Source organism: Schistocerca americana, chromosome X (assembly GCF_021461395.2).
Source record: "Schistocerca americana isolate TAMUIC-IGC-003095 chromosome X, iqSchAmer2.1, whole genome shotgun sequence".
NCBI lineage: Eukaryota > Metazoa > Arthropoda > Insecta > Orthoptera > Acrididae > Schistocerca > Schistocerca americana.
The window spans coordinates 639,630,556-639,653,234 of record NC_060130.1 but is presented as its reverse complement, the minus strand read 5'-3'; the positions used below and the strand labels follow the sequence as shown (position 1 = coordinate 639,653,234).

General features: G+C 39.1%; 1 protein-coding gene across 2 annotated transcripts in view; it reads left to right on the top strand.

The window, feature by feature from the left end:
• The window catches only part of LOC124556855 (polycomb protein Scm), a 195,527-nt gene that overhangs the window by 50,290 nt on the left and 122,558 nt on the right, over positions 1-22,679 (top strand). For both annotated transcript variants that reach the window (XM_047130876.1, XM_047130875.1), the window contains exons 4-5: positions 4,157-4,307; positions 7,613-7,773. In XM_047130876.1, coding sequence (XP_046986832.1) covers positions 4,157-4,307; positions 7,613-7,773 — 312 coding nt within the window. The remainder of the gene's footprint in view (positions 1-4,156; positions 4,308-7,612; positions 7,774-22,679) is intronic.

The following is a 22,679-nucleotide window of genomic DNA, read 5'->3' as shown; positions in this document are numbered from 1 at the left end:
CCTGGCAGAGGGGTACCTTGTACCACTACTAATCATTGTCTTTCCTGTTCCACTTGCAGATAGAGCAAGAGGAAAATGAGTATGCCTCTTTACAAGCCCTAATTTCTCTCTATCTTCATGAACCTTACGCAAAATGTATGCCGGTGGCAGTAGAACCATTCCACAGTCAGTTCCAAATGGTGGTTCTCAAAATTTTCTCGATAGTGGTCTACGAAAATAACTTTGTCTTCCCTCCAGGGATTCCCATTTGAGTTCACAAGACATCTTTGTAATGCTCACATGATGATGAAAGCTATCAGTAACAGATCTAGCAGCATGTTTCTGAATTTCTTCGACGTCTTCCTTTAATCTGACCTGGTGGAGATCCCAGACACTCGGGCAGTACTCGAGAATGGGTCCCATTAGTGTCCTATACATGGTCTCCTTTACAAATGAACCACACCTTCCTAAAATTCGCCCAACAAACCAAAGTCAAGCATTCAACTTTACTTCTATCCTTCCTCACACGCTCACTCCATTTTGTATCTTCTGCAATGTTATGCTCAGGTATTTAATCAATACTGTATTTGAACATTACAGGCTTGTTTTTCCTACTCATCTGCATTTACTTACATTTTTCTACATTTAGAGCAAGCTACCATTTATCATACCAACTAGAAATTTTGCCTAAGTCATCTCGTATCCTCCTACAGTCGCTCGATGACGACACCTTCCCATATCCGACAGCACCGTCAACAGACAGCCGCAGATTGCTGCTGGCCCTGTCATTGTCTATGATACTCAGCTTCTCCACCAAACTGTGGCACAGTGAATCTGGAATAGAGTATCAGTTACTATAGCAGTGGTGTAAACAAGAACTGACATTTCACACTGAAAACATGTTTATTGAGCACACACAAAACTACACGTGGAATGGAAATGCATGTCAAGGCAGACAGTGCTCCTACATAGACGTGGTCTGAATGCTCTAACAAATTCCAGTATTCCATAAATTGGTACCAGAACCTCCCAGAAATCACTAATGTTGGATGATAAGGAATTGCAGGATGTGATACTCAAACCAGTGACCTGCACATTACCAGCTAGTGATGATAACTGTTACACTATGATGGTCAACACACCACATAAGGCAATGTGCATTTGCTTGAACTTTAGGTTTCCAGCCATGGAAAAAAATCTGCTGTTAGTTTTGTTTTATTTTTCCTTTGTAAATGTGAAGAATACAGCTGATAAGTTATCAGATTCTTATATAATTCGTTGCAGGTAGCACTCTTTGAATATCACTATATTGAAAGAACAATATGTTTCATTCTGTGTTTCAGTGTTTGCTTACCGAGCGAGGTGGCGCAGTGGTTAGCACACTGGACTTGCATTCGGGAGGACAATGGTTCAATCCCACGTCCGGCCATCCTGATTTAGGTTTTCCGTGATTTCCCTAAATCGCTCCAGGCAAATGCTGGGATGGTTCCTTTGAAAGGACATGGCCGACTTCCTTCCCCAGCCTTCCCTAATCCGATGAGACCGATGACCTCGCTGTTTGGTCTCTTTCCCCCAAAAAACAACCCAACCCTCAGTGCTTGCTTGAGTCATACTGTGCTCTCCACTTGTCTTTATGATCTGATTGTAATACAGATTGATGTAGTTCTCCGGATGTATAGTCCCATAGGTACTTGAGACATTTTTATTTCAGGAATTATAATAAGTGCTTCAATTTCAATTCTCAATCATATGGGCACAGACAGGTAACAAAAATGTTGATGTTATACTTACCTCTTTAAACTTTGTGTTGCTCACAGCTACAAACAACATTGTTGAAAGTCAGTTATTTTTGTGTTTTTTAATGTAGTTCTTAGCAGGATTTTGTGCAACTGAGTGTGCTCTCTTGTTTTTCTCACACTATATCAACAGTGGCAACACGTACTCTCTAACTCTTTGAATACATTACTTATCAACTATGGGCACTGCCGATTAACTCGTATCTTTCTTTGAATACAAAGTTAAAACAGCAGTTACATTTATCAGCAGTAAAAGTAGTAGTAATAGTTACATTTATTTTACAAGTAACATAAAAATAACTCCTTGCATTCTTCTAACATAAGATAATGTGGAGAAACAATTACTTATTTGTAGCACAATGGAAATATGTGGGAATGAATCCCATTGATTTTCATACAAAGACTTCAGGTAGAAGTATCAAATTCAGTAACTTGTAGAAATCTGAATTGAACATGTAATGAAAATGATAGCGTTAGAAACTTCACTCTAGCAGCCAGACATAGAACAAAAATGATACGTATGTGATATCTTATAAGGCGGGATGGGGACAGGTGGAGCCTGTGGGACATTTTCACAACAACTTTGGTGGTGTTTTGTAACTTCTGTTACTGTAGTATAGTGAGACTCTTGAGACTGACATACTCTGAATTTCCTCCTACGTTGTTATGGTCTGAATAGTGTAACATAAATTCTGGCTATAACTTATAAGGTAGTTTTTGAAAATGGACAAACACACACAGTATTTTTAATTTACGGGGGACTGAAGTATGCTACCACCTAACAGTTGCAACTTCTGTAACTTGTAACAGATGTGTGCTACCCTTCTTCACTTTGTTTGGTTAGTACGTAATAAATGTACATTTGAATTCAGGTATTTGCTATATATGCTGTTGATATAATATAATTGTAGACTTCTTGTTGAATACCTGTCAGCCACTTAAATGTGTTGAAGGCTTTTAAGCACTGATATACCCTAAAGTGCCAAAGGAACTGGTATAGGCATGCTTATTCAAATACAGGGATATGTAAACAGGCAGAATACAGTGCTGCAGTCAGCAATGCCTATATAAGACAACAAGTGTCTGGCACAGTTGTTACAGAGGTTACTGCTGCTACAGTGGCAGGTTGTCAAGATTTAAGTGAGTTTGAACATGGTGTTACAGTCAGCTCATGAGCGGTAGGACACAGCATCTCTGAGGTAGCGATGAAGTGGGGATTTTCCCATGTGACCATTTCATCGCTGTAGTTGGAAAAAAAAATCCTGCAATAACGGGACCAGTGATGACTGAAGAGAATAGTTCAGTGTGACAGATGTTCAACCTTTCTGAAAATTGCTGCAGATTTCAATGCTAGGCCATCAACAAGTGTCAGAGTGCAAACCATGCCATGAAACAACGTCGATAGGGCTTTCGGAGCCGAAGGCCAACTGATGTATCCTTGATGACTGCAGAACACAAAGCTTTATGCCTCACCTGGGCCTGTCAACACCGATATTGGACTGTTGATGATTGGAGACATGTTGCCTGGTAGGACGAGTCTCCTTTCAAATTGTGTCAAGCAGAGGGATATGTACGGGTATGGAGACACCCTCATGAATCCCAGGACCCTGCATGTCAGCAGGGGACTGTTCAAGCTGGTAGAGGGTCTGTTATGATATGGGGCATGTGCAGTTAGAGTGGTATGGTATCCCTGATACATCTAGATATGACTCTGACAGGTGACACATACGTAACCATCCTGTCTGATAACTTGCATCCATTCATGACCGTTGTGCATTCCGACAGACTTGGGCAATTCCAGTAGGACATTGCAACATCCTACATGTCCAGAATTGCTACAGACTGGCTCCAGGAACACTCTTGAACATTATTGAGCATATATGTGATGCCTTGCAACATGCTGTTCAGAAGAGATCTCCACCCCCTCATACACTTACAGATTTATGGACTGCTCTGCAGGATTCATGGTATCAGTTCCCCCCAGCACTACTTCAGACATTAGTCAAGTCTGTGCCACGTTTGTGTTGCAGCACTTGTGCGTGCCGTCAGGGACCCTACACGATATTAGGCAGGTGTACCAGTTTCTTTGGCTCTTCGGTGTAGTATTGTAACAAGATGGTATGCTTCCCAAATTAAACTGATCAGGAACTTCCATAAAAGCAAATCTGCTGCAGTTCCACCATTGTCATAATTACAGCTTTGAACGTACTGCACACTTCCAAGGCCATTAATGAGTTCAGCAACATTGAGTACAGTTACATTTTTCTCTCCTATGTGTATTTTATCATTCAGAGGACACCCACACCCACACAGAGAAGTCGCAAGATGATAGGTTTCTGAAACTGTGAAAAATTTAGTCATGCTGTTCACCTCATTTTCAGGGAGCTTGCTTGGTGTGTGACAATGTTATACGTGGAACACCTGTTCGGCTTGAGCAACAGGGTGGCCCAACAAAGGACTTCTGTAGCACTTTCTGTCTTAACAAGCACACAAAGAAGGAGCAAGCTGCTCAGCTAGCAGATCAAAAGAGAGGTAATTTATTACAGGAGAATCAGTATACTATAGACTAAATGTTCTGGTCTTTTTATCTTAGTCTGTTGGATCAATCACCTACAATATACAGTTTTGTTATAGTAAGTTCAGTCTCTCTCTCTCTCTCTCTCTCTCTCTCTCTCTCTCTGTTTACATACTTTCTTCAAATTAGTGCAGTTTGTTGTATGTATTGACTTTCTGATGCTTTCTTTATTGTTGAAAGTAGCTGGTTGCTATAACTGCTGTTATGCTGGGAGACAGAAGTTGTGTTTCAGAATATTTTAACAACTGATGGTATTTCTAACATAAGGTTTAGAGAAAAGTGTGTACAGCCGGAAGCAGAAACTAACTATAATGCAGTGTCATGCATGCCTTCATATAATACAAAAAAATTGTGTGGAGGGATGCTGGTTGTTGGATTTGTATGAAAGGGAAGCGTATCACCATGTGATCTTTGTGCACAGCTAGAAACCTGTTACAAGGAGAGAATAATAAAGAGGCAATGACTATAACAGAGAAAAATGCAAAGAGTCTGTCAGAATTGAATGTCAAAAGCTGGTGGAGTTGGAGCAAATAATTTTTCCGTTGGTAAGATAATGGAAATTGAAAGCAAAAGGATATAGCAATGCACTATAAGTGGTTATTCATGCTATATATAAAAATAAATTTGGAATAATAAACAAGATAATTAATATTGAGAGGTTAGGTAGTCTTATAAATTGAAGTGAATGTATAATGTAACATAAGGATTGTACATGTCCTGAGAAGTCATGAAGACAATTTTCTGTGTGTTGCATTTTTTAGAACTATTGTGGGTGCTATGGTCAGTAAACTTTCATCTTCTGCCCACCACTAAGAAGAAGTTGTGGTAGAAAATTTTTTATTCTACTATCAGCCTGATAAGAGACAGACCAAAATCTATGATGAAAGGAAGAATACTAAACCATTCCATCTCTACTTCTGTATCATATTTCTAAATGAATGCTCTCATGGTGACCACTTAAAATCATGACAGATATTCTAACAACATAAATAAAATGCTGACTTCAGTTTACAGTCAGCCATCATTTCATTTGAAGTTACAGAATCTGCAGTCCATCTCCATACAGAAGATTTTATAATGACTACTCATATTTTAGGGTGACCATTATGGCATAGTGTCATATAATAACTTACTCAGTTAGTAGGAAATACAAGGTAGTGGGGTTGTACTTAAAAAACCAGCTCTGCTCACCAAAAGCAAGTCCTTTCAATTAACTGGATCCATTCAGAAGTTCGTTCTTGCCATGTGACATTCCCTTTAGTGATGGACAGTCATCCTGTGGTGAAGTACATGCCAAATTTGTTTTGATAAAAAGTTCCCTACTGAAGATCTGTACCTGCAACATAACTCACTCAAAACTTCAAAGTCTGTTAGGTACATTGTATATGCAAAATTTCAATGGCTATATGAATTCCCATTGAGTAAGTGTAGCGTCGTATACACAGAAAATTCTGTTACCACAAGTCCCAAAAAATTCTAACAAAACATTCTGTTTGGCATGAGGATGTGTGATTAACAACAGAGTTTGTGCAGGAGGTGATGAGCCCTCTTTTTCCATCAGAGAACATTTCATTGTGTGACACACATGCAAAGACTGATTGAAACTACAACTTCTAGTCTACAATTCTCAGCTCACTACTGGGTGCAGATGAGAAGAATGAGCATGCCATTCAGTAAATAAAGCTGAGGGGGGGGGGGGGGGGGCAGGGGAAGAAAGAGAGAGGAGGAGATATTAATTAATTAAGATGTGGAAAATTGGACAAATGCTGAATGAGGTAATATTTTTTTCATTCAGAGTGAAAAGGAGGAAGGAGGGGCGGTCAGGAATGGATGTGAGAAAGACAAACATACATATATCGTAGCAATGTTTCCATAGAAACTTGTCAGTTTATGGAATTTCAGGAGACCAAAAATCTCCTCTTTAGGAATTTAGATGGGTCTCGAAAATGATTGTGTTAAACCCAGCTCACTCTGGTTGTCCACGAGACCCATAAAGCAGTAGATGCTCAGATTAACACCATGCATTCCAGAAGGTGTTAAGTACAGTGCCACCTGGCAACCTAATGAACAAAGTACAAGCATATGGCATATCAGATCAGCTATGTGATTGAATTAAAGAGTGCCTAGTAAACAAAACACAGCATGTCATTCTCAACAGAGAGAAATATTCAGTTGTAAAAGTAACTTTGGCTGTACGTCAAGAGAGTGTTACAGAACTGTCACTTTTCATACTATTCATACACTTAAGGATAACATCAGAGATTCTATGAAGCTTTTCATGGATTATGCTGTTGTGTAGACAAGTCATGACACTAGATAATTATAGTGAAATGCATGATGATCTGCAGAGGATCGATGCTTCATGCAAGGATTGGCAGTTGACCATCATAAGTAAATGTAGTGCATTGGGCATGAATAGGCAGGAAGACTCATTATTGTATGATTACACTATTGCAGAACTGCACAGAAGCACTTACATCAACAAAATAACAAAGAATATAAGTATGGAGTGAGTTGACGTGAAACAATCACATAAAACTTGTTGCAGGTAAGACAGATACCAGACTGAGATTCATCAGAAGAATCCTTAGAAAATGTAGCCTACCCACCAAGGGAGTAGCTTACAAAAGCCTCATTCAACCAATTTCTGAATATTGCTCATCAATTAGGGATCCTTCCCCAATAGGATTGATAGATGAGGTAGAGGAGGTGCAAAGAAGAGCAGTGCATTTCATTAAAGGTTAATTTAGAAAGCATGAAAGTGTAATGGAGATGCTCAGCCAACTCCAGTGGCTGATGTAGCTAGAGAGACATTCTGCATCTCAGTGTTGTTGACTGTTTACGTTCTGAGAATGTGCATTTGTAGAAGAGTCAACTAATGTATGGGTTCACCCTGTGTAAATCTAGTGAAAAGGCCATGAAGGTGAAATTTATAGAGAGATTCAAGGTCACACAGAGGCTTGCCAGCAATAGCTCTTCTCACGAACTATTCATGAGTGGAAGATAAGAGGAAAAAGTGACGGTGGTACACAGAGTACCCTCCACCACACACCGAAGGTGGCTTGCAGAGTGTTAATGTAGTTCTCTCTTTCATTTAGATCACAGTAGTCTGTGCATGTTCACTTCTTACCCTGTGGTATTTCTTGGAAAAAGTATTTTGTGAAGACCGCCTAATTTTTACACTGCTGTTGTAGATATGTCCCTTACTAAATTTATCCTGTTACATACATTCTGTGCCATTACAATTTGAATTTGTTTATAGTTACAGGGTCTGATCAACGGACAATAAATTCGCCTCCCACGGCTACTGTGCAGTCTGTGCCTCCAGCATCACAGCTTGATTCCACAAACAGCACATTTGATTGGGATTCTTATCTTAAAGAAACAAATAGTGTCGCAGCTCCTCCAGAATTTTATAAGCAGGTTAGTGTACTTAGAGTAATTATCATCATTATGATAGTGTCTTACAGTAAATAGAGATGAGTGTGAAAGTTGCAGTTATCTTGGAGTTGATGGACTGTAGCACTAAGTACAAAATGTCTAAAGTGATAGCATAATGGAATTGTTTGAAGCTTGTCTATTGTTCATTGTGAAACCGCTAATAAACACATACACTGTTGAAATTTGTCGGTTGTTTAGTCTTCCACCAGTCACAGTGCTTCACAATATGTGACAAAATAGAGATTGTATAACAAGGCTGCATAAAGATCTTTTATTCCCTGAAACTTAATTCTTTGTTATTTTACTACACTGTCTGAGACCATTACCTGAAGTACCTCAATTAATCAAGTGATTAAATACACTCTGATCACCCAGAACATTATTACTATTGACCTATTGTTGATATAAACCTGTCCATGTGATAGCAGCATCACCTGATGAGGAATGAATGCTAGTCAGACACATGCACGGTGCATGTAATATCAGTAAGTGTTGTGTCTGTGTGTCGAATGAGGAAGACACGCAATCTATCTGAGTTTGATAAAGGGCAGAATGTGTTGGCCTGGAGGCTCAGCATGAGCATTTTGTAAACTGAATGACTTTTCAGGTGTTCGAGAAGTACTGTGGTGAATTTCTTCAACACATAGTGAAACCACATGCAGACGTCATCGGGTTGGGCTGCCACCCCTCATGGCAGATGTTGGATGTTGTAGGCTGAGCAGACTGATAAAACAGAACAGATGGTGGACTGTGGTGGTGGAACTAACATTAGACTTTAATGATGGGCAGATTACAAGTTTGTCTGAACACACAGTGCATCAAACACTCCTAACAATGGGCCTCCGCAGCTGAAAACCCATGTACATGCCAGTATTAATACCACGCCATAGGCAACTTTGGCTGAGATGGGCACATGACCATTGGCACTGGCACGGTGGCAGAGTGTTGCATGCTTTGATGAATCCTGATACCTCCTTCATCACACTGATGGGAGGGTACAAATCTATTGTCTTCCAGGGAAACAGCTACTTGGCACCTGTACTGCTTAGTAGTGTAAAATGCCTGGACAATTATAAGTTGTGGCAAATGGCCAGGATACATGCCTGGGCAAATGCTCAAAATTCATAAACGCCCAGGCATTTACACATTTTAAAGGTTAATTGATAAGTGGTGCTTATTAAAATTATTAAGCTGGTGTTTGGTATTGAAGGTTTTTTGCAGCATTGCTCCTTTAGTGGTTGCGTAACCAAGTTGAAAAAGCTGCTTCAGAGTTAGGGGAGACTTATTAGGGGAAATAAATTGGACGTGCTGAAGGAACACTCTGCAGCAGGAGATGTAACTGGTGTGACCAGAGTTTTTACAGCAACTTTTGACAATTCACAAGTTCCTCTTAAACCTCGCCACCTCAATATAGGATTTACACAATGATTTTTTTTTCTTCCTAAGGTTGAGGACCCACTCCTTCTCATACAAATTGTCTGGACCAAAGTCTTTCTTTGTTCGTATAATCAGCCAAGTTCTCATTAAGTTGAATAACGTTTAGTCCAGTGTTCTTTGCTGTGCCACAATCAAAGCTTATTGCATTAAGCATCTCGATAGGCTTCAGGTTACTGCCTTGTACTGTTGGATCTAGAAGATTAGCTGCAAGGTGGGCATTGATTCTTTGTCATTAAATCCTTGTTATGTTAGTGTTCTCATTTTATCTTCACAGCAGTGTAGTCATACAAAAGCAGATAAAGAAAGCAGCAGAATAGAAAACTGTAGTCTACATCTACATCTATTCTCCGCAAGCCACCTGACGATGTGTGGCGGAGGACACCTTGAGTACCTCTATCGGTTCCCCTTCTACTCCAGTCTCGTATTGTTCGTGGAAAGAAAGATTGTCGATATGCCTCTGTGTGGGCTCTAATCTCTCTGATTTTATCCTCACGGTCTCTTCGCGAGATATACGTAGGAGGGAGCAATGTGCTGCTTGACTCCTCAGTGGAGGTATGTTTTCGAAACTTCAACAAAAGCCCGTACCGAGCCACTGAGCGTCCCTCTTGCAGACTCCATCATCTCTGTAATGCTTTCGTGATTACTAAATGATCCTGTAACGAAGCGCGCTGCTCTCCATTGGATCTTCTCTATCTCTTCTCTCAACCCTATCTGGTACGGATCCTACACCGTTGAGCAGTATTCAAACAGTGGGTGAACAAGTGTACTGTAACCTACTTCCTTTGTTTCCGGACTGCATTTCCTTAGGATTCTTCCAATGAATCTCTGTCTGGTATCTGCTTTATCGACGATTAATTTTATATGGTCATTCCATTTTAAATCACTCCTAATGCCCACTCCCAGATAATTTATGGAATTAACTGCTTCCAGTTGCTGACCTGCTCTATTGTAGCTAAATGATAAAGGATCTTTCTTTCTATGTATTCACAGCACATTACTCTTGTCTACGTTGAGATTTAGTTGCCATTTCCTGCACCATGTGTCAATTCATTGCAGTTCCACCTGCATTTCAATACAATTTTCCATTGTTACAACCTCTCGATATACTACAGCATCGTCCGCAAAAAGCCTCAGTGAACTTCCAATGTTATTCACGAGGTCAATTATATATATTGTGAATAGCAACAGTCCTACAACACTCCCTTGTGGCACACCTGAAATCACTATTACTTCGGAAGACTTCTCTCCATTGAGAATGACATGCTGCGTTCTGTTATCAAGGAACTCTTCAATCCAATCACACAATTGGTCTGATAGTCCATATGCTCTTACTTTGTTCATTAAACGACTGTGGGGAACTGTATCAAATGCCTTGCGGAAGTCAAGAAACATGGCATTTACCTGGGAACCTGTGTCTGTGGCCCTCTGAGTCTCGTGGACGAATAGCGCGAGCTGGGTTTCACAGGATCGTCTTTTTCAAAACCCATGCTGATTCCTACACAGTAGATTTCTAGAAGTCATTATACTCGAACATAATATGTGTTCCAAAATTCTACAACTAATCCACGTTAGAGATAAAGGTCTATAGTTCTGCACATCTGTTCGACGTCCCTTCTTGAAAACTGCAATGACCTGTGCCCTTTTCCAATCTTTCGGAATGCTACGCTTTTGTAGAGACCTACAGTACACCGCTGCAATAAGGGGGGCAATTTCCTTCCTGAACTCTGTGTAAAATCGAACTGGTATCCCATCAGGTCCAGCGACCTATCCTCTTTTGAGCGATTTTAATTCTTTTTCTATCCCTCTCCCATCTATTTCGATATCTACCATTTTGTCATCTGTGTGACAATCTAAAGAAGGAACTACAGTGCAGTCTTCCTCTGTGAAACAGCGTTTGAAAAAGACATTTAGTATTTTGGCCTTTGGTCTGTCATCCTCTGTTTCAGTACCATTTTGGTCACAGAGTGTCTGGACACTTTGTTTTGATCCACCTACCGCTTTGACATAAGACCAAAATTTCTTAGGATCTTCTGCCAAGTCAGTACATAGAACTTTACTTTTGAATTCGTTGAATGCACTCGCATAGCCCTCCTCACACTACATTTCGCTTCTTGTAATTTTTGTTCGTCTGCAAGGCTTTGGCTATGTTTATGTTTGGTGTGAAGTTCCCTTTGCTTTCATAGCAGTTTTCTAACTCGGTTGTTGTACCACGTTGGCTCTTTTCCATCTCTTACGATCTTGCTGGGCACGTACTAATCTAATGCATATTGTACGATGGTTTTGAACTTTGTCCACTGATCCTCAACACTATCTGTACTAGAGATAAAACTTTTGTGTTGAGCCGTCAAGTACTCTGAAATCTGCTTTTTGTCACTTCTGCTAAACAGAAAAATCTCCCTACCTTTTTTTTAATATTTCTATTTACGGCTGAAATCACCAATGCTGTATCTGCTTTATGATCGCTGATTCCCTGTTCTGCGTTAACTGTTTCAAATAGTTTGGGTCTGTTTGTCACCAGAAAGGGTAATATGTTATCGGCACGAGGTAGTTTTCAGATAATGCACTTAAAAAAAAATTTACTGGGTTCTTTGTTCCTGCCACCTGTTATAAAGTTTGAGCCTCCAAGTCCATATCTGGTAAATTAAAATCTCCACCCAAAACTATAACATGGGTGGGAAATTTACTCAAAATATTTTCCAAATTTTCCTTCAGGTGCTCTGTCACAACAGCTGCTGAGCCAGGGGGCCTATAGAGACATTCAATTACCATGTTTGAGCCTGCTTTAACCGTGACCTTCACGCAAATTATTTCACATTTCAGATCTCTGTCAATTTCCTTCAATGCTATTGCACTTTTTATCGCTATAAACATGCCTTCCCCTTCACTGTCCAGCCTGTCTGTGCGGTATACATTCCAATCTGAGTTTAGAATTTCATTACTGTTTACAACTGGTTTCAGCCAACTTTCCGTCCCTAGTACTATGTGGGCATTGTGACCGTTTATTAATGAGAGCAGTTCTGGGACCTTTCTATAGTTGCTCCTGCAGTTTACCATTACCACATTAATATTGTCATTCCCTGTTGCATTTTGCCTACTGGTACCTTGTCGCGTCTCAGGTGGTGTCTTGTCGGACCTAGGGAGGGAATTCTCGAACCTAAAAAACCCACATGTGCACTCCACATGTAATCCGCTACCCTTGTAGCCACATCCTGCATGTAGTGCACGCCAGACCCTATTCAGGGGGACCCTACATTTCTCCACCCAATAACAGAGGTCGAGAAATTTGCACCCCAGATCACCGCAGAATCGTCTGAGCCTCTGGTTTAAGCCTTCCTTTCGGCTCCAAGCCAGAGGACCGCGATCAGTTCTGGGAACGATACTACAAAGAGTTAGCTCAGATTCCACCCCGCGAGCGAGGCTTTCCGCCTTCACCAACTCCGTCAGCCGCCTGTATGAACTGAGGATGACCTCGGAACCCAGCCGGCAGGAGTCATTGGTGCCGACATGAGCAACAATTTGCAGTCGGGTGCACCCAGTGCCGCCCGCCGGCAGGGCCTCCTCCACATCTCAGATGAGACCTCCCCAGCAAGCAGACAGAGTGAACACTGGCCTTCTTCCCCGACCTTTCCGCTATTTCCCTAAGGGGCTCAATTACCCGGCTAACTTTGGAGCTCCCAATCACTAATAAACTCCTCCCCCCCGTGTGCCACATGGCCTCTCACAGACAGAGCAGGCGATGCCACACGGCCAGCATTCACATTGACCCTCTGCCTTGTGCGCCGCGAACGCCGTTGAACCCGCCACTCCCATCGGGTAGAGGGTGGCCCAACCGCACTCAGTACCCGCGAAGATGTCTCGACAGCAGGGAGCGTGGATGAAGCATGTAGCCCCTGGGGTGTACCATGCGACGCACCAGACTCCCCACTGCCGCTACACTTCGAGGCAGCAACCTGAAGACGGCTGACTGCGGCCATCAGCACGTTCAGCTGTTCGCGAACAGTGGCCAGCTCCTCCTGTGTCCTTACACGGCAGTCACACATCCTATCCATCCTAAGAAATCAACAATTTACTGTAGAGAGATAATCAACTTTTAACTAGACTGCTAATTCACTAAAGGCGGCTGATAGCTGACTAAACTGTGGTTACTAGACACTTCTTATTGGAAACAATGAAAATAAGCACTACCTGTCTCTGTACTGTATTCAAAACAAACACTAGCATTACTGGCACTACAGCTGACTAAAGGGACACTCTGACTGTATTCAAAACAAACACAAAATCTGTGGAACACTATTACTAATATTGAAAACTTAAAGCTTCGTAGAAGCAAAAATACACACAAAAAAAAGAAGTGACAAGTAAGAAAAACACAGTTAATACTTAATGTCGCTACATCTTAAAGTAAAGCTTCCCCTCCCCCCCCCCCCTCCTCCTCACACACACACACACACACACACACACACACACACACACACACGTACACATACACATACATACACTGAAAACAGTTTAACATTTAAGAATACATTTATCATCAAGAAACACAAGTCAGCTGTTTAATACATTTAGTAATGATTTTGTTATCAGTAATCATTTTTCAGTAATAATCAGAGATTTGAGACAGATTATAAATTGTGGTACATTACAAAACAATGACCGAAGGACAATGTTTTTTTTTTTATACTTGCTTATCACTACACAGTTATTCTGGTGTGTGTGTGTGTGTGTGTGTGTGTGTGTGTGTGTGTGTGTGTGTTTGAGAGAGAAGAGTGAGAGATGGTTCTTTCTTCTTTCCCTTCACTAGTAGTAATAAAGGCAATGAATGATATACATAGATTTAAGTGTAAACATTTACGAACTTTTTAATACGAAATAGATTTAAGTGTAAACATTTACGAACTTTTTAATACGAAAAACGAATATTAGAATTAAGGCACTATGTTCAAACTATGGAAATTGTTCTATTCTAGATATAGGAAAGTTGGTTAGAGGTCAACACACATCCCACGGATTGCACTTAAATTATGCAGGTAAATGCTATTTGTGTGAAAAATTAAATTTAATCATAAAAGAAAGAATCGGACTGAAAAACTTAATATATAAAAACAGTTTGTTCACAACTGAAGGAAGTCCGACAGAAACTTTTTTAGACTAACTCAGCCTTCACCATACATACGTGAAGGCAAACTACTTGATAACATCGCAAATCACAGTAAAATCAAAATAATATCACAAAATGTCCAATATATTACCAATAAAATTGAACAAATTGACGAATTTCTCAGTGTTAGTAGCCCTGATATTTATCTTGTGAATGAACTAGGGTGCAAAACTGAAGAATTATGCAGCATTAATTTAAGTAATTATAAAATTGTCAGTGTCTATTGTAGTGAACAACATAAAGTTGGTGGTGCTGGTATTTATGTCAAAAATAATGTTCAGTGCGAAAAAATTGATTGGATAGATAAACTTGCATGTAAGATGGTGTTTGAAATAGCTGCCATAAGAATAAAGCTCAGATATAGCAGTTTAATAATAGCTAGCCTGTACTGATCCCCTAACAGTAACATGGAAGAATTCTTTTGCCATTTAGAGGAACTTATTGGTAAACTCCCACCTCATAAAAAACAGACTATAATAGTAGGGGATGTGAACATTGACTCTTTAACTAACAATGTAAATTGCCTTAGATATATTGATATCTTACAGTCCTATAAGTACAACCACGTGAATTCAATACCAACAAGAATTACAGGTGACTCTCAGACATGTATTGACAAACTTAAGTAAGGAGGACCTTGTAGTTAGAACTGTTGAGAACCACATTTCAGATCATAGTGCATTAGTCCTAGAGCTTCACACTGACAAAGAAATAGTATCTCATAAGGAACATTTCACTTATAAAAGAAAGCTTGACTATCATGCATTAAAGGAAAATTGGGACACACAAGCTGGTATCAGGTAGGCCTATATGCAACAGAAGACATTAATGAAAAGTGGGAAATATTTTACACAACATTAACCCATTGTCTAAATCAAGTGTGCCCAAGGGTCAAAATACTAAAGAAAACTAACAGTTCCACGAATCTTAAACTCTCCCCTAATGTGATGAAATTAAAGAATGACATGAATGATCTATATATTCTTTTTAAAGACTCCAAACTGCAGTACTTTGTCTAAATACAAAGCCTGTAGAAAAACCTATAGGGAAGCACTTAAGACATTAAAGGCACAGAAGTATGCAGAACAGGTGAGTCAATCCTGTAATGTTAGCAAAACAATGTGGAATATATTAAAGAAGGAAAGTGGGGGGAATGACAAGGCATTGTGTAACAACATAATAATAAGGGGCAATGAAAAATTGGTTAGTGACCCAAAAGAAGTATGCGAGAGATTCATAGATCAATTTAGTAAGATGAGTAAGGAGGATGTGATCAACCCATCACAGATGGTAAATCCCAGTAATGTCAGTAATTCGTTCTTTCTGAGGTGTGTTACAGAACAGGAAATCCTGAGAACCATTTCCAACTTACAAGCAAGTACACCCAGTGGCTGGGATGACATCTCAGCCAAATTTCTGAAAGAATGCAGTAATGTGTTAATAAAGCCACTGCAACATTTAATAAACAGCTCTTTCAGACAGGGGTCATTTCCTGACTTGTTAAGTCACTGAAATAAGACCAGTGCATAAAAATGGAAAAACTACTGATGTACAAAATTATAGGCCTATTTCATTGACATCAGAACTTAGTAAGTTGTTGGAAAGGCTATTTCTTGATAAAATGGAATCATTTTTCTCTAAGAACAATATATTAAAAAGTTCTCAACACGGTTTCAGGAAGGGCAAGTCTACAATAACAGCTGTAGCCACATTTATTCAAGCAGTATTGAATAAACTTGATGATGGAAACAAAGTTATTGGCACCTTTCTAGAGCTATTTAAGGCTTTTGATACTGTAAATCACTCCATTCTTCTACATAAGTTAGAAACGTATGGGGTCAGAGGAGTGGCATTAGATTTGTTAAGATCGTACATTGCTGACAGGAGACAATGTGTTAAGTTGTATCGTACAACCGGGGGGCTTATACAAACAGTAAAATCATCTTATAAAATTCTTAACTCTGGAGTCCCTCAGGGAAGTATTATTGGGCCTTTTCTGTTCATTGTGTACATCAATGATATAATAATTCCAAAAAATGCAGACCTTGTGAATTATGGCGACGACACCTCCTTCATAAGCTGGGGCCCTACAAAACAGCTAGCAGTGCAAAATAATATGAAGAACACTAGCCTCATCACAGAATATATGACTAAAAATAAATTGGCATTACATAAGGAAAGGACAATTCTAATGGAGTTTATGTTAAATTACAAATCAAGACAAGTGGATACTGAGCCAGAGTTATCAATTGAAACAATTGATAAACATACATTCCTGGGTATTATAGTTGATGAACATCTTACATGGAAGGAGCACATCAGCTGCATGTGTAAAAAAAATCTCGTGTAATACCTACCTGCTAAAATGCCTTTCTAGCATAATAGTGTCACCAGTCTTAAGACAAATCTACTTTGGTATTATACACTCCCACCTACAATACGGTATTGAGATTTGGGCCGGGGCACCAGTGGTATACATTGGATAGGGCTTTTAGAGCCCAGAAGAGAGCAATTAGGATAATAGTGAATATTAGTAAACGTCAATCCTGTAGAGAATACTTCATTAAGTATAATATACTAACAGTGTATTCATTATATGTTCTAAGGACTATACTGTTTGTAAAAGAAAATATGGAGCACAGTATAATAAATAGTGATATCCATAGTTATAATACAAGGAAGAAAGATGATTACCACATAAAATTCTGAAATAAAAAAGCAACCGATCATAATCCATTTTCTGCTGGAAGATTTTTTTACAACAGACTGCCAAATACCATAAAAATGTTAAAAGGAAACATATTTAAAGTAAAATTAAAGTAGCTGTTAATTGCAAAATGTTTGTACTCCATCAAGGATTTTTAATGTTGGTATGTACTTTATTTCTACTACTAAACTATTATTATTGTTCATGTATGTACTGACTGACTATGTCCACGACTGTAAAAGTTGTTATGGGCAAATAGACCATTATTATTATTAATATTGGGAGTATCATCCCTTTTTTTTCCATAAATGCCCAGATTTTGGTCATTTAAAACTGCTTTGGCAAAATTCCCAGGAAAATACACATTTATAAATGTCCTGCCCACTGGGCTTTTGTATGGCCCACATCAGTAGTACTGTAAGATGGAGACAAGCTGTCAGCAGCTCCATTATGCTCTGGGGAACATTCACATGGGCATCCATGGGCCCAGTGACGCTCATGCAAGGCACCTTGATGGCCAAGGAGTATCATACACTGTTTGCAGACCATGTACACCCCTTTACAATGATCATATTTCCCAATGGCAGTGGCTTTTTTCAACAAGATAATGCACCATGTCACAAGGCCAGGAGTGTGATGGAGTGGTTCAAGAAACACTGTGACGAATTCCATTCGATGTGATGGCCCCCCAAATCGCCAGTTCTGGACCCAGTTGAATACACCTGGGATGTGATTGAACATGGTGTCAGAGGTAATTGCTCCCCTCAATGGAATTTACAGGAATTAAGTGACTTTTGTGTGCAGATGTGGTGCCAACTCCCTCCAGTGACCTACCAGGGCCTCATTATGTCCATGCCATGATGCGTTGCCACTGCTATCCATGCCAAAGGTGGACATACCGGCTATTAGGTAGGTGGTCAAAATGTTCTGGCTGGTCAGTGTATGTAATTTAAATTGTTACCTGTCACAACATTTACTAACTGAGATGGTGTCTCCTCCCCCCCCCCCCCCCCCCCACCTTCATAGTATATGTGGCTACTCTGCTACCCCTTCATCATGTTAAATGGAGGACATGTTGCAGATGCTGTAAGAAACTGATGATAGTGATTCATTGGAGAAGATAGTTCTATCTAACTGGAGAATTTGCAGTTTGTTAAATTCTTCATTTGTGTAGCCATATTTCCCATAGATGCTTTACAATTCCTGAAGGTATTTTCATTCTGTCATTGCAACTACAAGGGAAGGCACATTTTTTTCCCCACCAGATATGTTTTGCTTTATTGAGGTAAAGCACCATCACTGATCTGTAATTAAAGATATTTGTAATTTTATTTGTTTTTAAGATCAAAAATCAATTCATTGGCAGTACAGTGCTTTTTACTTATGGTGATTTCAGCTTGGGAAATTCCATTTGCTAGCACATCTTTATAGAGTTTTGCTTCATTAGACACTGATACTTGCAGTCTAACTTTTAGTTGTTCTACAGAAGTATGCATTTTTCACATTTTACACAGCACACTTTTTTGCACACCACTTTTTCTGTTTACTTGTATACTTCTGAGTACATATTGTGGTTTGTGTTTTGTAGTGTTGCCTACGTAACATCGCCATTAGTATGTCTTTGACCTGTGCTCTTGGACATAGGTGTATAGTAGTTTGACGGGGTGTGAGTTGGAAGAGAAGGGGAGGACCAAGAAGTGAAATGAAATTTTTTTATGAGATGTTGGGAAAATTCTAATTTTGCCATATAAAAATGTTATAAATCTGAGGTGGTAGTTTGCTTATAGTAATAGATAGTTACTACATATTAAGGGAACCTGGACATCATGAGGACCCAAAAGATGAAATTTTTTTTATTTAATAAATTTCTGTAATTCTTCCTGATTGAAAAAAATATATACCTTACGAACAGTACCTCCTCATTTTCGTGTTTAGGAGCCTTTCTAAAGTAGATGCAGCACATGAACACCTATCTTTCACAGTGCTGTGAAACACACAACATTGCCTACAATGTCTTGTATTTAATTTTGGCGCTGCTATTTCCATAGCAACTCACTTTTGTAATATCCTTGAAAGACGTATCAACTGTAGTATGAGCAGGGATTTATTGCAGCCCTTCATGTTGTAAACTTGTTGTTCTGACTGTGTATTTGAACCGTTTTATATCATAAAATGCCAGAATTGAAGAAGTATAATTGCAGTTGTAAATTTTATGCTAAGCAATGCAAGCATGTTGTTGGAAATTGTAAAAATGAAGAAATCGTTACGCCGCAGCGAAGTGAGATTACAGCTGAAAGTTTGTCAGACAGTGCTTCAAAATGCAATTTGAAACATCTTATTGAAAATGAACAAGATGTTGGTGTTGTAAATAGGGAAAAAAATGCTTAAATTTTAATTAGTAAGTGTAAGCTTTCAGAATTGCTTTTGCCTGTTGCTAAATGTAAACACTGTAGTAGTGCAAAATCCTTTATGTTTAGTGAGGACATAAGTAAGAGAAGAGGCCTATCCAGCAAAATTTTAGTTGAATGTCAAGTGTGTAAAGTAACGAAATGTACAATGACATCTCCTGTAACGTGCACAAAATATAGTGAAGTGAATATTTGCCTTGTTTATGCCACGAGTTGTATTGGGAAGGGAAGAAAAGCAGCCCAGATGTTCTCTGCCAAGATGGATCTCCCACTGCTACCTGTCAAGTTTGAACAATATTATAAACATTTGCATGATGCCGCAACAGAAGTCAGTGAAACGAGCATCCGTAGGTCAGCGAAAGAAACTGTGAATCTACTGATGTTGTTGCTGCATCGGATGGTTCGTGCCAGAAGAGAGGCCACACGTTGCTGAATGGAATTGTCACAGTTACCCCTGTAGGTACAGGCAAGGTGCTGAACTATGAATGTCTGAGAAAGCACTGCCAAGGTCATGCCAAATAAGGTATATGAACACAAATGTGACAAAAACTGACAAGGTTTCAGTGGTGGTCTTGAAAGCAAGGGGGCATCCTTTTTTTCTTTTAAAAAAAAATCCTTAGGCATGATGTGTGATACACTCACTACCTTGATGCTGGTGACTAAAGGCTTCAGTAGGGCTGTGGCCATTAAACCATACGGTGAAACTGAAAAAAAGGAGTGTACAGGACATGTGCAGAAGAGAATGGGGGCAAGACAGGAAACTGAAAGGACATAACAGAAAAAAAACCTATGTCATGGTAAAGCAATTGATGGACATGGCATACACACCAAATCAAAAATAGGAAACCTCACAGAATATTGCAGTCTAGCTATCAGGAGAAACAGTGAAAATGTCAGTGAGATGAGAAAAGCAATTTGGGCAACTCTGTTTTGTTGAATATCCACTGGTGAGTGAGCATCCATGGCATGCCCTCTACTCAAAATGAAAAATTTCATGGTGCAAGTAGAACAGGTGTGGAGCAAATGGGGTAAACATACACATGCACGCCCTACGACAGAAACTGTTGGGATAGAACTAAAGCCATTATAGAGATCTTTCAGATTGCAAACTTCTAAAAAAATGTTTACGTGGCAGAACCCAGAGTCTGAATGAAAGCTTCAATATTTGCATTTGCAAATGCTTGCCAGAAACTGCTTTTCACATTGGTGTGATGGCTGCCATAATATGTTTTAATGATAGAGTAACAAGCAGATTAAAAATCTGAGCAGACTAGGCATCAAAGCTGGGGGCAACATGAAAATTGGGCTGCTACAAGTGGACAGGCAATGTCGCTGAATCCGAAAAAGCTGGTGTAAGCATGGTGAAGGAGGCCAGAATAACAAATAAAAGAAAGAAAACTAAAGAAGATGAAGAGGACAGTCAGAATCAAAAAGATTATGGAGCTGGAATGTTTTGATATGGTTTCATTGAGCAGAAAATGACATGCAAATCTTTAGTTTCAATTTTGTGTAACCAGTGTTTTTGCATACTTAGTTATCATTATCTCAACCAATATTAAAGCTACAAAAACAAGATTTTGCATGAATAATATTGTAGTGCTTGTCTACACAGTGAGCTACATTATTCAACAAATACTAAATATTTTAAGGAGGAAATTATTAGGAGAAAAAAATTGACTTCTAAAAAATTTTTTTTGAATACACAAAACAACAAATTGATAGATATTGCTGGTTTACTCTTTCAAAAAATTAATAATTAAAGGATAAAATTTGTTTTGTCCTTTTATTTTTAATAGTTTGGAAGTACGGTGCACCTAAAATAAAAATCACACGTAATTCAGTAGTAAGCTGAAAACTAATATTCACCTCAGTATGTATTCCACAGTTTTTATTTTTTTATTTATTTTTTTCCCCATATAGAAGTCGCTGTGTACTAATTATATGTTTAATGTCTCATTCCAATATCTGTTAAAGTTTTTGAGTTATTAAATTTCAAAAAACTAGTAAAAACTACAGGCCATGATTTCTAGGTACCCTTGAAATGGCATTTTACTTCTAATCTCCTCCAGGAAAGACATGCACCCAGTAGAACAGTTCATGGTGGAGAGATCTGCATGGTATACATTCACAGTAAAGGAATTTCTAAGGAAACAAAGACTACTTGATAGTATGTGTAAAACAAAATATGGGCTACAGATAGAGATGTTCTGAATGAAATGTGTTTGGCAGCCAAGTGAGCAATGTGTGAAGCTTTCAGTGACTACTGTGAATGATCTTAAAATGAGTGTTCATTTACACTGTAGTGAACTTCGATGTCACATCAAAAGTTGCACTTAAAAAAATACTGAATCTAGCATAAAACATAAAATTTGGAGAAACTTCAGTTTTTTAAAAAAATACAGCAAATTCAGCAAAAACAGTGACCTTTTCAAAAAAATGTTGAATTTGGCAGAAGTATCGAATATGGCAAAAAACTCCAAATTTTACAAAAAAAAAAAAATCACCAAATTTGGCATAATTGACACTAAATTTAGCAAAAACTTGCACTGAATTTGCTAAAAACACTAAATTTGACAAAAATAACACTGACTTTGGCAGGAAATAACACCGAATTTTACCATTAACTCTTTTTTTTTTCCTAGATGACCACTGGGGAATCTGGATGTGCACAGGAATGTTAACTCTTGCAGTGCTCACACATGTGATATGTAAAGACATATAATAGACTGCCTATGATGTGATAGTGGAGTGTACCTGGCAAACACTGCAGGGTGGTTTCTGTACCTCAGACACTAGCCATCTTGGCTCCATTTCTGGCACTAGTGGTGATAACAATGGAAAGGTGTACTGAAGAACTCGGAATAACCTCATGGTTTTTCTGTTAATGTTTGAAGTTCCGTTGTCAACACAGATATTCAGAACTGGATTTGCCAACCCTCTACCCTTATGTGAACTACATCTAATGTAGTGTTTTCAGAAATAAAAGAATAATTGGCCTGTAAAAGGAAACCAATTTGTATGTAGTACAGGATGCACATGCAACTGAAATACTTCACCCAGCATCAGAAGTTCGGGTTGATTGCTGAGCAGTGGCCCTGTATGAGACGGAAAATGCACACTTGCTAGTGTACCAACTGCTGTCTTAAAAACTTATGGTGAACCCCCTGTTCAAGAA